General features: G+C 30.7%; 1 protein-coding gene across 1 annotated transcript in view; it reads left to right on the forward strand.

The window, feature by feature from the left end:
* The first annotated feature begins 3,330 nt into the window (after positions 1 to 3,330).
* Positions 3,331 to 15,050, forward strand: part of LOC147808571 (cytochrome P450 3A9-like) — a 33,478-nt gene continuing 21,758 nt past the window's right edge. Inside the window, exons 1-5 of the mRNA XM_087163418.1 lie at positions 3,331 to 3,526; positions 5,821 to 5,917; positions 8,264 to 8,316; positions 12,351 to 12,447; positions 14,251 to 14,367. Coding sequence (XP_087019544.1) covers positions 3,450 to 3,526; positions 5,821 to 5,917; positions 8,264 to 8,316; positions 12,351 to 12,447; positions 14,251 to 14,367 — 441 coding nt within the window. The 5' untranslated portion in view covers positions 3,331 to 3,449. The remainder of the gene's footprint in view (positions 3,527 to 5,820; positions 5,918 to 8,263; positions 8,317 to 12,350; positions 12,448 to 14,250; positions 14,368 to 15,050) is intronic.

The following is a 15,050-nucleotide window of genomic DNA, read 5'->3' on the forward strand; positions in this document are numbered from 1 at the left end:
TAAAGCCATTTGGCATCATTGTGTTTTGAGATTCTTGCAAACAATGTATTTGATTACTTATTACTTATGTTTACAATGCTAACAATACTTGCGTTTACAATACTAAAAGTATTAACACTACCGTAAGATGGTGCACAGCTTGCAACACGAACAAACAGTAATAAACAAATGGAAAGAGGCCAAATCAAGACTGCCAAAAAAGCGAGTTATTCAAAATCTAGCAACCATGTCATCTTTTTTAATAATAAATAACTAAAACACATTTTCATTCCAAACTCCCCAGAATTACATAATGATATTAATATCTTATGAAAGACGGCAGATTTGAGCTCAGAAATTATCTAATTTATTTCTTTTATTGAAAACAAAATTATCCGTTTGAAAACATCGCCTATCAGAGTAACATGTAGTAAGCAGCTGCAAACTTTTTAACCGGAACTAGAGTAGGTCCCGAGCTCGAGATTGTTTACATTTCTATTGAAAACACCATTCATTATAACGACCATTTAAAAAAATAATCGATTCATAAAACCGTTCATTTTAGTGAATTGATTCTAAAGAATCGATTCATTTAAATGAATCGATTGGCACATCAGTAATGCCGAATATACAAGTTCTATGCGTTGATTTTCTACGCTAACTGGGAAGAAATTCTCATAATGTATTCATTACATCTACCAGCTGAAGTTTTTCACTGGTGGATGTAATATTACGATTTCCATTATAAGGCACTATCGCGCCACAGATTAAAAAGTATAATAATTATTATTAATATTTTGTTGTGGTAGATAAGATTTGTTTCTCTTATTTTAATGTGAGTGTAAAGAATCGATTCATTTAAATGAATCGATTGGCACATCACTATAAATAATGTTAATAGTCGCCGGCACTGCGCGGTCCCTGTACTGTATTAATATAAATATTTTATGATTGAGATGCATCTCAAGAAGCAAAGTTTTTTAATATAATTTTATTTAATTAATTTAGTGGTTGATAAAAAATCATCAATTATTATAAGATTTTTAAAGCTTTTATAAGGTATTTGTCCATTATTAAATATGTTAGTGCAGTGTCAATAAAAATTAAGTCCTTGTAAACACAAACGATGTCATAAGTACTGACGAAATTGTGGTAGGTTATTGTTAAGAATCATATCATCAGTTATAATTTTTTTTGCCGTACTTGCTAAATTCTCCTAATTCTTGCAATACTCGTAGATTTTTTCTGAAATATATGTAAGATAAGTAGTAATACTTAATTTCATTTTGGGTTTAATAATTATGATTTGCAATGATTTTGAACACCATTACAGCAATTTAAAAAATATATAGGACCTGATAATCATGTAATTATGATTAGTTAGGCAAACTGACTGTAGAGAACTTTATTTGAAAATATTTAAGGAGGTAAAATAATTTACTGTGTGAATTTTTAAAGAACTCTTCTTCTACGCGAATCTTTTCATCAAAAATTGTGAAAATTCTGAAGAATAAAAATTTTGAATTAAGACATAGGACATTTTAATAAAAATTCTGTTTTTGGGGTTTACTACTGCTAATGTTCACTCCATACCTTCGTAATTTCGAACCCAATTTAGAAGACAAAGGAACTCCTAGATCAAGTATTGGGAGAAATATGTCTTCATGGGGGACTTTTTGATGAAACTAAACAGCATTTGCGTTACATGGGGAAGAAAACCATGAAAACCTCCCATGGTTAGCCTGAAGACAAGGGGACTCTAACCCGTGATCCGTCTACCACTGAGGATATTTTACGGCGCCACTGTGGTTGGTGCGAGCCGAGTTCGGAATGCGAGCCGGGTGCAGCCTGCCTTTGACGAGATTCGAACCCGGGTCACTACATTGGAAGGCGAGAGCTGTATTTCCCTAGACACCAATGCTCTAATGGCGTGTATTGTATTTTCACTATAAAGATATCACTTTGATATTTAAAGGTATTAATAACAATTTTTATTGTTGTTGTTTGAAAAACAGCGCATATTGGTGTTTCCACTTTTAAAAATTTTTATGTTGCATACAATGTTGCATACAAAGTTCGAAATTCAAGCGGGAGTGAAAACTACAAAATTAAATATTATACTATAAGAGTCAGATTGAAACGATACCATTTTATTGAATTGAAAAAAGTTTTGCACTATAAAACAAACCTTAAATTGCTTTAAAGTGCAACACCAACTTCCAGAGTGTTTTTGGTAGCTAGTATGGAGCAAAACATTTTACTTTCTTTTAATGCATTATTTTCTTAGTTGTTTTTCTTCTTTTTTTTAAATGTGAAGTTTTACACAAAAGGTAGGAAAAAATTACTGCTAAATAATGTTTTATCAAATGATCGGACTGGCACTTGAAATAATGTAGTCTTAATAGGTAAATCTTAAATATGCTAATTAGTATAAAAAGACGATATTTTAAGGATAAAATTGGGAGATTTTTCAAATTTACGTTAGCTTCCGTACCCACACGCACGTAAGAGTTTGCGCATGTGTCAGCTCTGGTAAAATGCGCATGCGCATTGAAAAAATATCTAAGTCATGTAAAAGAGAATAATGATCTCAGGAGCTCAGATAAATTTTTATGATAATGATGATCATCATCATCCTTATAATTTGTTTTGTATAGTTAAAATGTTTCTGCCCTACTTTATACATTATTATAATAAATTATTTCACATATTCGATACTATAAGATAACTTTGTTGAAGTCAGTTATTTTTCAGTTTTCTTGACACTTCAAATTATTAACGGAATTAATTTAAAATCAGAGACTCCTACGTCAATGGACTCTCCGTAGTTTCAGAAAATATTTTTTTTTCTAGTGGTAGCAAGGATAATATTAATATTTTAATTCATTAGAATTAAATCACAAGTAATTGAAATAAATACATATTAGGTCTTATAGACAAATGTTTAAGCTCTAATACTTTTTTTTCCAAAAAACTCTGCTTTAGTTTATTACAATAAAAAAAAAAATATTTCACAACATCCTCAAATATTGGACTCTGTGGTTAAAATATTGCACAGTCGGTGTATAAAAATAAACTTATTAAATTTGCTAAGAAAACAAAATTATTTTTAATGAGGGTAATGATGCAGTTTTTGGATTTATCAAAAATAGTTGTTTAAATTATTCAAAACATGCTCGATAAAAGAAATAACAGTAGTTACTGCTCTAAGTTAGATAAGATCCGGGAAATAAAAGAAAATGACGTCGTTATTGTTATGATTTGAGTGTTACAATCGGCATCAATCACAGATTACTTTTAACCTTGAATACTTTTGTCATTTTTCTCTTCGTAAAGGATCATTTCAGTTTTGTTGTGAATAGATTACATTTCCAGTTGACAGATTGATGTTGCTATAAGACGAACGTAAACTAGTTGCTCTCTAAATAAAGAGTTTATTTTAATGAAATATCGTTCTTATTTATTAAAATATGTTCGAATTTAACATATATACGTGGTTAATTATAATATTCACTTTGGTCATAGTTGGTATTACCGGTTTTTTGCGGTGAGTGAATTTTTTTTTATAAGAAATTTATTTTAATCAACTAATTCGTATTTTAACTTTACATTCGAAATATGTCTGGTATGCCAACTTTGACTCTTTTCGAGGAATTATTTCCGAAGCGGTAGTAAAGGACTAGCTGAAATGCAATTATTCATAAAATTAACTTTTCATTGTTCGTATGGTTTACAGTCATTTTGGTTACTATTACTTGTTCTTATGTATAAGTTTGATTTAATTGCACTTATTGATTATCAAAATTAAATCAAATTAAACTTAAAAATTCTGATTAAACTAATGTGAAGAGTGTGAAATAATCAGAAAACAAAATAACAGTTGCCAAATCAAATTTCTTTAAGAAAAATAATTAATAAATAATTTCCAGATGCATTTCAATACATTTATAATTATTAATAATATTATTTTATGGCTTTTTACTGAAAGGAAAACAAAAAATCAACTCATAACAGCTTTGTTACATTAAAGTTCATTACATTAATTCCAAGAAAGAATAAATTTTAGTAAATATTTAAATTTTTTATTATCTTATTTAATAATATCTATACGACAAAATACAAAATTTGAAAGAAATCGTGAGAATAGTTCACGAGAAATTGAATTTTAAGAAAGTGGTATTTTTAAAATTTGATTTTTCAGGAATCGTAGGTAGTAAAGCAATTTAATTAAAAAAAAGTATCTTTAATATTTGAAGCATTTTTATATCCCTACTTTTTAAAAAAAATTTCGCCATGAAAGTTTAAGTTGGCAACTAGATTGATTATTTAGCATGTCATTTTTGATTTAAGAAATTTAATTAAGAACAGTATTAAAAATTTCGACTTCCACGTTTCATAACTGTTTAAAAGACATGTGCAAATAACTTGTAAATCATGTAATTGAACTTTTAAGTGCTTATGAAAAACTACTGCCTCAATTAATTTACAACCAGGAAAAATAAAAATAGTAGAAGAGTAACATTGACACAAACAAAAACAAATTGGTATGACTAATTCCTGCGAACCAGAATATATTAGAAAATTTAAAAATTATATCTAGATATCAAAACATGCCAGCTCTATTTCCAAAATTAAAACCTTTAAAATTCACAACAGCATTTTTTTTGCATCGTGAATATAAAACATTGTGTACCAGTTTTTCAAAATTTTTGCCCTTGCAGTTACCGGGTAATTGCATTTCTGCCAACTTTTATACCACAGGGGAAAAACCATCCTCCAAAAGATTGAAAGTTGGCAGGTATGCAATTGTAATTTGATTAGCATGTTATTATCAGAGAGAGAAAAAAAATCATCCTCCAAAAATTGATGGTTGGTGAGTAGTTGTGATTTTTACCAAACTTAAACTTCGCTATGAATATTACGCTTACGCCTCTCCCAACTAATTTTATTTTAAATTTGGATGGAGTAGATAACTCTCTGGGTTAGAAACTCTGTTAGCACTGTATTAGTTCGGCAGTAGTTGTAAATCAATTTACATGTTATTTCCACTGAGAAAAATCATCCTCCAAAAGATTGAAAGTTGATACAATTTACATGTTATTACCACTAAGAACAACCATCCTTCAAAAGATTAAAGCTTCCAGATATATAATTGTAATTAAATTTACATGTTTTAAATATTGAGTAAGAATTATCTTCCAAAAGATTGATAGTTGGAAAGTGAGTAGTTGCAATTTTACCCAACTTAAACTTCGCTATGACTCCCCCCCTACCAAACAGTTTTATTTAAAATTTAGATGATAGAGAGTAGATAACTCAATGGGTCAGGAACTGTGTTCGCACTTTATTAGTTAGGCAGTAGTTGTAATTCAATTTACATGTTATTTCCACTGAGAAAAATCATCCTCTGAAAGATAGAAAGTTGGCAGATATAAAATTATAATTAAATTTACATGTTATTACTCCTGAGAAAAATCATTCTCCGAAAGATGGATGGTTGGTAGATGCGTAGTTGTAAATCTACGATCAAACTTTAAACGCTGTGTGAAGCCTTAACTTTCAGATTGGTGAGTATCCATTTGAAGAAGCAAAACATATGAAGTCACTGTTAAAAAATACTTCCACTCTAAGCACACAGCTATGACTTCTTTCAAACTAGCAAGTCTGAAATCGATTTTTCTTGAGTTACATTTCAATAATCACTAAACTATAACTTATCAAGACCAATTTGTTTCAAAATTTTAAAAAATTTCCTCAAATTTAAATTTTCCTCAATTGTTTCAAAATTTAAAAGAATCTCCCTACTTTTCTAAAACTGAACGTGTTAAATCTTGTTTTTAGGTACATGGGAAGAAATGATGATTACTGGAAGATAAGGGGAGTAAAATATCATCCTCGTCAAAGTTTATTTAAGATCCTTAAAGTACTTTCTACATCGGTAATATTTGTTTTCATATTTTTCCCACAATAGTTAGTATAGATATGGATAAAATTTTATTTTAAAAAAGGGACTGCTAAAATAAACTAAGCATGCGCACTAGGGTATAAGTTGTAATAGTTATCAAACCTTGCCCAAAAGCTTTGTTTATATTATTTATAGTAATAGTCAGATATTTTAGAGCTGTCTCATTCTCAACATTCTTTAACACTTTCACGCCAGGGTGACCCACCGGTGGGTCACGCTAGATTGTCTCATCTTGGCAGCGCACCGGAGTAAAAACTGGTAACAATAAATTTCATTTTTTTCCGGGAATAATAAAAATCCATAACTTGCAATTGTTTTTAACGGATGCAATTTTTATATTGAATTGCTAATTCGCCATGATAAATTTCCTACAGTGAATTGTTATTGTTGAGAATCGATTAACTCCTCCCGAATATTATCTAATATTGAAATAGTTCTTCTGCCAGTATTTTCTCTTCTGCCAGTATTTTCTCTTTTCCCGTACCAGTATTTTCACTTTTCCCGGCATGAACGTGTTAAGAATGCTGAACCAAAAAAACATATTTCTTAAAAATCATTTAAAATTATGCTACTTGATTCCAACGCTCCATTTGGAAGTATGTTTGTTATCTTCAATTTCAGCTGACAGATACCATAACCTCTTTACATCTTTAAAAACTTCTCCGCTTTCAGCAGGAGATTTTTCTCAAATATTTAAAGACATTTTATTTTTGGTCTAATAAATTTGATTTCTAAATGATTTTGATAGTAACTAAATATAAAACAATTTAAACAAATATATTAGAACTGTTACGAGGGCAGTAAAGTTTTTGATTGCTGGCGAAATTGAAAAAAAATTGAAACTATCGTATGTAGTTACGACGCCCGGGCGAGCATCTATGGTTGTAGTTCTTAAGTGCTTATCTCTTAAGTTGGCGATAACTTATCACGGACTATATATATATACATAGCGAAAAAGAGAGAAAAACGAAGAAAATTAATAAGTTATATTTACTGCGCAAAAGCTGCAAGTATATAGAAGTTATAAAATAAGTTTAAAAACATAGGAAAACATGGAAAATAATACAGATTAATGAAAAGAGAAGAGGAAAATTATTAAAATTAAATATTTTTAAAATTATTTAATAAAATGTTTATTTCAAAGTTCAATTCTTTGTCATTTAAGTTTCAGAAAAAAATTGTTTTAATCAATGTAACAAGTAAAAAATTCAACATATGTCTATACAATAGATTGGTTGGGCAGATATGCATTTTAGTGTTAACGAAGGAAATTAACTTTGAAAAATTTATCCCCCCTTTATTTAAATATTATTTTGCTAAACATTGTCATAAGAACGTGCAAGTTCACAGCTGTATTTATCTATAAAAATAAAAATTGAAGTAAGGTGATGCAATCCAATGAAATGTGTTGCAACTTCTAGAGTGAATAAACTTTAAAAGTTGAGAGTGTTAAAACTTTTTTACCGATAACGATCTGTTGTTTTGTTTACATAATACATATTGTAAAAAGTATTGTAAAAAAATACTATTGTGAAAATTATTTTTTCGAATATTGTAAATCGTAAAAATTACAATATTGCATAAAAAATTGGATAACTATTCAATAGTTTTAGAAAAAAAGTGGCAACGAGAAGAAGCTTAACACGTTCACGCTGGGAAAAGTGAAAATACTGGTAGAAGGACTATTTCAATATTAGATAATATTCGGGAGGAGTTAATCTATTCTCAACAATAACAATTCACTGTAAGGAAATTTATCACGGCGAAGAAGCAATTAAATATAAAAATTGCATCTGTTAAAAACAATTGGTAGTTATAGATTTTTAATATTCCCGGAAAAAAACTAAAAAATGAAATTTATTTGTTACCAGTTTTTACTCCGATGTGCTGCCAAGATGAGACAATCTAGCGTGACCTACCGGTGGGTCACCCCGGCTTGAACGTGTTAAAGTTTCAACCGCTTTCTTGACATAACTATTGAGCCCATATAGCAGCTTTCTCCAATATTTTGAGGATTAAAAATCAAAATCCGTAAAAAAAAGGTGTGTTTATTAAGAGATAGACATTTTTGGGTCTGATTTCGTTATGCAAAATATCATGCACCCAAATTAATTGGCATATTTATGTTATTCCTTCGAACTATGCATTAACATTGCATCTTAATAAGTAAAAATGTAATCATTAAATTAAAAGTTATTAAAATGTTTCACTTGTTTCTTTTGCACACTGTACATCGAAATGTCTATTTTAAATACCTACTTTTAGCTGCCTCGAGATTTTAGCTAAAATTCTTAATTATTTGTATGTTTGTTTTCACAGACTTTTCCAGAACTAGTAAAATCAGGTTACCATGAATATGGACGAGTTTATGGGTGAGTTAACCTTTTTTTACTCCCTTATATTCTAATAATGTCACGTTAAAATATGTTTGAGATAAAGATTGAATTATAAAAGAAAATGCATTTACCTTATCACCCCAAAACTGATTTGTTTCATGAAAACTGTTTTTTTGGGGGAAAGAGAAAAAGATTTTTAAATTTTCGCCTACTGTGAAGAATTGGTCATAAACTTAAACTTTTTCGCTTATAAATAACGGAATATGTAAATTCTTTGTTTATAACATCTATAAAACTCGATAAAAATTGATCAAGTATTGGCCTTTACTATTACCAACATTTGTCAAGAAAAAAAAAAATTGTGAGCTTTCTTCTTCATTTTCTGAAATTATCAAGAGATGTCCAAACAAATCAGAGGTGGGAATCGGCTTTTAAAAATAAATGAAGTTGGCATTAAATCCACTTTCTACAGCCACATAAAGGGTTAAGGAAGATTTTACACATTGCACTCAAATATCCCCTGCTTTTTTCCACACCGAAATGTTTTTCAACTGTTGAAATATTTGTAAAGCTCGAATACGGCATCTGGGAGGAAAACTGGTTCCATGTCTTGACCCTCTCTCTTCCTTCTCCTCCTTTTCTCAACTGTAAAGGAATGTAAATATGATATTTTCTCCTTTCTTAGTATTTTTCGCATTTACGAGTCAAAAATATTTTTTCTAATTTCCACTACATTTTTTTTTAGAACTATGTTCAATGTAGTTTTAAGTCCCATATAGTTTCCTAACTTAAAAGTTTTAATCTATTTGAAAATCAAAACAGAAACCCACGTACTTCCGTCTCCTTTGACTCTCCACTCGCAAATGATGAAAGCATGCGAACTGTTGCTATAGGTAGAGAGTTCTACTTTACGCCATCTGTAGCCCTTTTCGATCGCCAATAAAGAATGTCATACTTCCAAATTACATCGTTTTGCTTACCCAAGCAGTAGGAAAAACTTGTAGAAGTTTTTTGTTTGTTTCTTGGCATAATGAATTACAATGCAATGCAGGGGGACACAAAAAACAGGAATTTTTTTAATGCGTATGAGCAGGTGGCAGCACTGTGGGCTAATGACCTTGCACAAGTAAACAATATACTATTTTAGTAACCATGGATCTGTAGAACGTGCAGCAGCGTGATCGCCTTAAAAATGTTTTATAGAAACAGTGATAGATTATAAGCAGCGCAGAGGGAGTTCCAATGATTTTGCATTTTAAGACGACATGATACCGTCCCATCAAAACACACTGTATGAAGTTGGAATAATAGCTTTAAAGAGATGAGGCTTGTCCAAAAGAAAAAAAACCAACAGGGCGACTAAAAAGTGCTCGCTGAGATATTGCAGTGGTCAATGAAGAATCTGGTGCTTAATGTTTACCTTTAATTATTCATATGTACTAGTAGGTGTAATAGCTTTAAACATTAGTTAATGAGAATCTTACATTAAAACACAAATTTCACTACAGCTAGAAAAAAAATCCACAGGGCAAGGCAAGTTGGTATTTCTGCCTCCACATACTAAGGAATTTTGAGGAATATTTTTTTGAGTTGCAGAAAAACTAATGCATTAATATTTTAATGAATAAAAATTTAAAGTATGTTTTCCACTGCTATTATTAATAATTTGTACAAATATTTATAATAGGTCAAACATCTTAGTGATTGTTCTAGCAATTCTTACTAAGAAGAAATGTAATACTGTTTCTTTTTCTTCTTTCTTATAATACATTTGCATTTGTACACGACCTCGGAAAAAAGTAATTCACAATAATAACGGCCAGCAAAGTTGAACACCTTTGAAGCATCGAGTTGATGAGGTTATTAATAAAGGGTTGGGGTTCTCAGTTCCACTTCTCCAGAAGAGCTCAGTTTGTGGGGGTGGTAGACGTCCAGCAATTCATCTGCCTTGGATGTCCCAGGAATTCTCAATTGGGTTCATGCCAATTCACACGCTGACTAATCCATTCGTATGATTCCCTCCTTCATAAAAAAATCGTTAACCAAGTTTGCACGAAGCTGCCTGTAATTGTCGTCCATTAACATGAAGTCATCTCCAATTGCTGCACCTTAAGGGACTACAGTAGGTTTCAGGATCTCATCTCTATATGGAGATCGGTGCACCCATCAATGGAGATGCCAGCCTTGACCATCTCTCCCCCATGGTCAAATCTTACACTTTCTTGCACGAACGCAGGATTGTTTCTAGTGCCACGATCCCTCCAGTTGAAAATACACATACTATCAGGATGAACAGAAAAACAGGACTCGTCAGAGAAAATCATTCTGAGCCACTCATTTCTCCTCCAGTTTTCCTCCCAGAATTCTTGAAGATGATAAACAGAACTTAAAATCTATTACAAAGTACAACTTACGAAAAAAAACTTAATGTTTTTTTCTTCTTTTTTTTAAGAAAGAAAAATCCTTCATAATTTTCGTCCTGCTGGTGAAACCTGCCTTAAATTAAGCAAGTAGCACAACTGCCAACTTTCGGTAGCAGTATAGCAACAACCACTTTCAACCTTTATGACAGTCACTTAATTTATGAAAGTCTAACCAAAATTTATTGAAGGTGGTATCTTTCTTTTATTTTGTGCGCTATATTTTGAAGCTTTATGAAATGGTGCAAATATCTTTCTAGTGGGTGAGCGTCGAAGATGAATTTTTTTTCTTTGTCAAACACACAATGCAGTCCAGATAGCTAAATTATTTGACACAGAATCTTGGAAAAAATTGTTCATCTTCTAGAGCGCTCGATCGCTTTTAAATATTTTACATAATGGGCTGCAATCATACCGTCGAATAACGATGAGTAGCACCTATGATCAATTGAAAGCTTTGTTAAGTTCAATGATGAAACTTTCCTAAGTTCTATGACGAAAAGTGGTCTACTATATATGAGGAGGCGAAACAATATTTGTTTCAAATTTCAAAGCTAATTAAATTTAGGAATGAATTTTTAAAAGGGTTGTACATTCAATCAATGTATTCTAAGAACATATTGCGTTTACCAAATAACGAAAGTATTTGTGTCGAATTAAATTTATTGAGCAAATATTTCCTTAGGGAAGTCAATGATATTCAAGATTTTAACCTCCAGCCCATCTGAGCAATTGCGAGCTCACAATTCAAAGAGGGCTTTTTATAATTAGTTAATTAGCGTAGTCAGCACGATACGAACAAATGCAACAAAAATATGTAAAAAATAATTTATTTTTATATAACTGGTATAAGAAATTTAAATAAAACTGATTAATTAATTTTTTGATGCATTTTAATGTGTATCATCTATTCACAAATGGAGCAGATAATTTCTAGGAGACATTAAACAAATAAACAAAAGTATTAGTTAAGTATTATTAACCTGTTTTCTTAATTAAAATTTGGAATGAAATTAAGACAGAAAAAAAGAAACATTTGTAGCAAATTCCTTTCCCTAACATGTTTCGTGAAGACTAAAATAAACTTTCACTATTCCCAATTATAAAGTATTTTAATTATGCTAAAATAAAATTAAAGTGAAAACAATTCCATTGCATTAACATACCCACATTGATGCTGCAAAGTCATGTTATTTTCTCTGATTTATAAATACCCTAAAACTAACCTGCTTTAAGTCGGCAGATAAACTTGTCTGTTTTATCCACTATCATGATGATAACGATAGTTGCAAAGAAAGTTTATATCATTTTCTGATAGTTGCAGGAGGGATTGATGGTTATAGAAAATTTCATCCCCTTTCTGATAAACTAAAGTGCTGAAATTTTAAGTGGAGCTCTGTACCCGACTCTAATCAAAATGGTTAAATTAGTTTTGTTTTTGTTAAATTAAAGACAAAATAGAACTAGAACGTGTCACTTTTGAAGGAAATAAAATGTTAATCTATCGATGGTGATAACAGTTTACGAAGGAGATGAGACCTATAGTATTTGATTATTGTCCGATAAAAACAGACTCTCTTTAGACCGTTTAAAAAACATAGTTTTTTATTACATTTTATAGTTTCATTTTATTTTATTATCATTTTTCAGGACTTTTTCGTTTTCGCAGCCCGCCATTACGATTTCAGATCCAAAACTTTTGAGAGATATATTTGTGAAGGATTTCAATTACTTCAGCCACAGGCAGGTTAGTGATGCATTTTATTCTTCAGGTAAAAATAAAAAAAGCTCTGAAACACAATACTAGTCATTTTAATAACCTACAAAATTATAAATATGAGAGGGGACATTATAATGATAAGCCACATATATTGTTTCAAATTGTTTGAAACAGCAGTTTAAATGAAACACCTTTTACGATTCAGCTCTGTTGTTGATTATCTCTGTTGTGACTCTGCCGGAAGCTGAAAATAACAAAAAGGTTTAAAAACTTGAATATTTGAAGCACCTTTGTGTCAAAGTTGTAAAATAACAGAGGTCGCCAAATAATAACTCTATGCTTCCGGTGCCATGGATTCAATCAGGTTCAAAGATCTCGTTTTCATGCTCAAAAGAGCATAAAAATGCGGTTGAGACAAATGGACATACTGCGAAAAACCAAAAGAAGATCAAGCAACAAGTGCAAACAGCGGAGGAGCACATCCATCTACCCTCAAAAGATGCGTTAAATTTAAAACAAAGGCATGATAAATCCAGAGTGAGAACTCAAACAGTTCACAAACCACCGAATGCGAGTCTCATAAGTCGAATGAAAGACGATTCCTTGTAAGTCGAATGTAATAAGATTCCAAATAATTTCTTTATCGTTGTGATCATAATTACAGAGGAAATGGTATAGCAATTCTAGCCAAAATTAATCTTTATACGGAATACAACAGTAACAAAGAAGATTACAAGAAAATCTCTATACTTCTTAAATATGACAATCATAAACTTAAAATTACCGCTGCTTACTATTCGCCAAGACATAGCCTCACTGAAAATAATATAATAAATACATTACCCTCTCTGAACTTAAAACGATTATTGCTTTTCTTTTTATTTATTTATTCTTTTTTTTTTTACTTCAACATTATTTTCAAAGCCGCAGACGAGAATACATGCGTTTACACTGTGACCTACAAGTTTTCATGCACTTTCAAGGTTTTATTAAAATAATACAAAATAAATCAGGCAAAAACATTTCGCATTAAAGTAGCACTCATTAAGTTTCTTTACAATAAATTCTTTGGAATAATACCGCCTTTTATTTTCTAAGCAAGCTTGAGCATCCCCTCCTACATCAAACAGCTCTTTCTATGAGTTTCCCACCAGAGGTCATTTTTCAAAATATTTAAAATTGATTCCTTTGATATTTTGAGCTCTCGGGCAAGCTTTAGAGCGCAACTCTATATGCTTCCTCATATCTTTTCCCTGACTCTTTTCACAGTTTCTTTTGTTCGAACCGACCGCGGTCAGCCAGTTCTCCTGTTAAAGCCATATCATGATACCTTCTGCTAGTTCTGTAAATAAAATCTGTCATCATTCCCAGATCTTTCAAGTCTCTGAAAATTTTGCCCCACTGCTCTCCTTCGATGAATTTATTTATCACTCTTTCTCTAAATTTCTACATTCTACCGAGAAAAAGGAAATCGTAAGTAATACAGGATATATGCTTGCAATAGCTTATATATTCCTTACATTAAAGTGTCGGAAATGAATTGGAACTACATTAACACTTTGTAATTGTTTGATATGCTTTTAAAGTTGTATGAGAACTCTTTGTTCACTGTGTGCATAAAACAAAACGTTTCATAGAAATGTATGCATTCAGACAAAAAATTAAACTAAACTAAAAAACATCATTTTGAATTGAATCTGCAGCTTTGCAAATCAGATTTGAAACCCCCGAATTAGGTAACATCATTGCATAAATGCATCACAAAATTTGTTTCCAGGTGTAATTTATTAAATACAAATGTTTCAAATTTGCCTTTTTCTTCAATTGTAGGATCAGGCATTTAACGATAAAATTCTGGACACCATGATCTCCGTTTTAAATGGAGAAGATTGGAAAAGAATTAGAACCATCATATCTCCTGCATTTACTTCAAAACAGATGAGAAAGGTAAATAACCCTTTTGGAAAAAAAAGGATCAAAGAATTTCTGAGAGTTTTGTCAAATATTACTAATAAGGAAACAGATTTATGTGTTTTTTTTATTTTCAACCAAAAAAAATCCTTCTGAAGGTTCCAATCTGCATTTATTCCCGTTTTCAGCTTCCAAAATTTTCGCTACTCGAAAAAAATATTTTGCTACTTTTCTTTTTCGGTAGACTGTAAAATTTTATTTTCACAGCTTCGGTTTCGACTCTAAACCATTTGAGGTTGCTGGATTGATGATATAGGACAGGGGTGGCGAACCTTTATACACCAACGTGCCATTTTTTCTAAAAAATTGCTTAATGAGGTCATAGACGTGCCGTCAAATAATTCTGACTTCGTGATTATCGGGAAAATAATAATACTAAATATTATCAACTCAAAACTCTTTATTTACATTGAAAAAAGAAAAAAAAACATTTTGCAATGTCTCAGTTATACACGTAATTCAACTTAAAGTAATATCAGAGTGACTTCTGTTGTTGCAGATTAGATGACCAATAACTTATATTAGGTTGTAAGATGTTAGTTTAAGCAGGACTGTTGATTTTTTTTGCTAGTTATTTACTGTTAGCTTGTTTTTTACGATTATTAATTGTTTTTTTTAGCATTAATTTTTAATTTTTTTATTAATAATTGTTTATTATT

This window comes from Parasteatoda tepidariorum, chromosome 5, assembly GCF_982258835.1.
Source record: "Parasteatoda tepidariorum strain Cologne lab strain chromosome 5, Ptep-v5.0, whole genome shotgun sequence".
Lineage (NCBI taxonomy): Eukaryota > Metazoa > Arthropoda > Arachnida > Araneae > Theridiidae > Parasteatoda > Parasteatoda tepidariorum.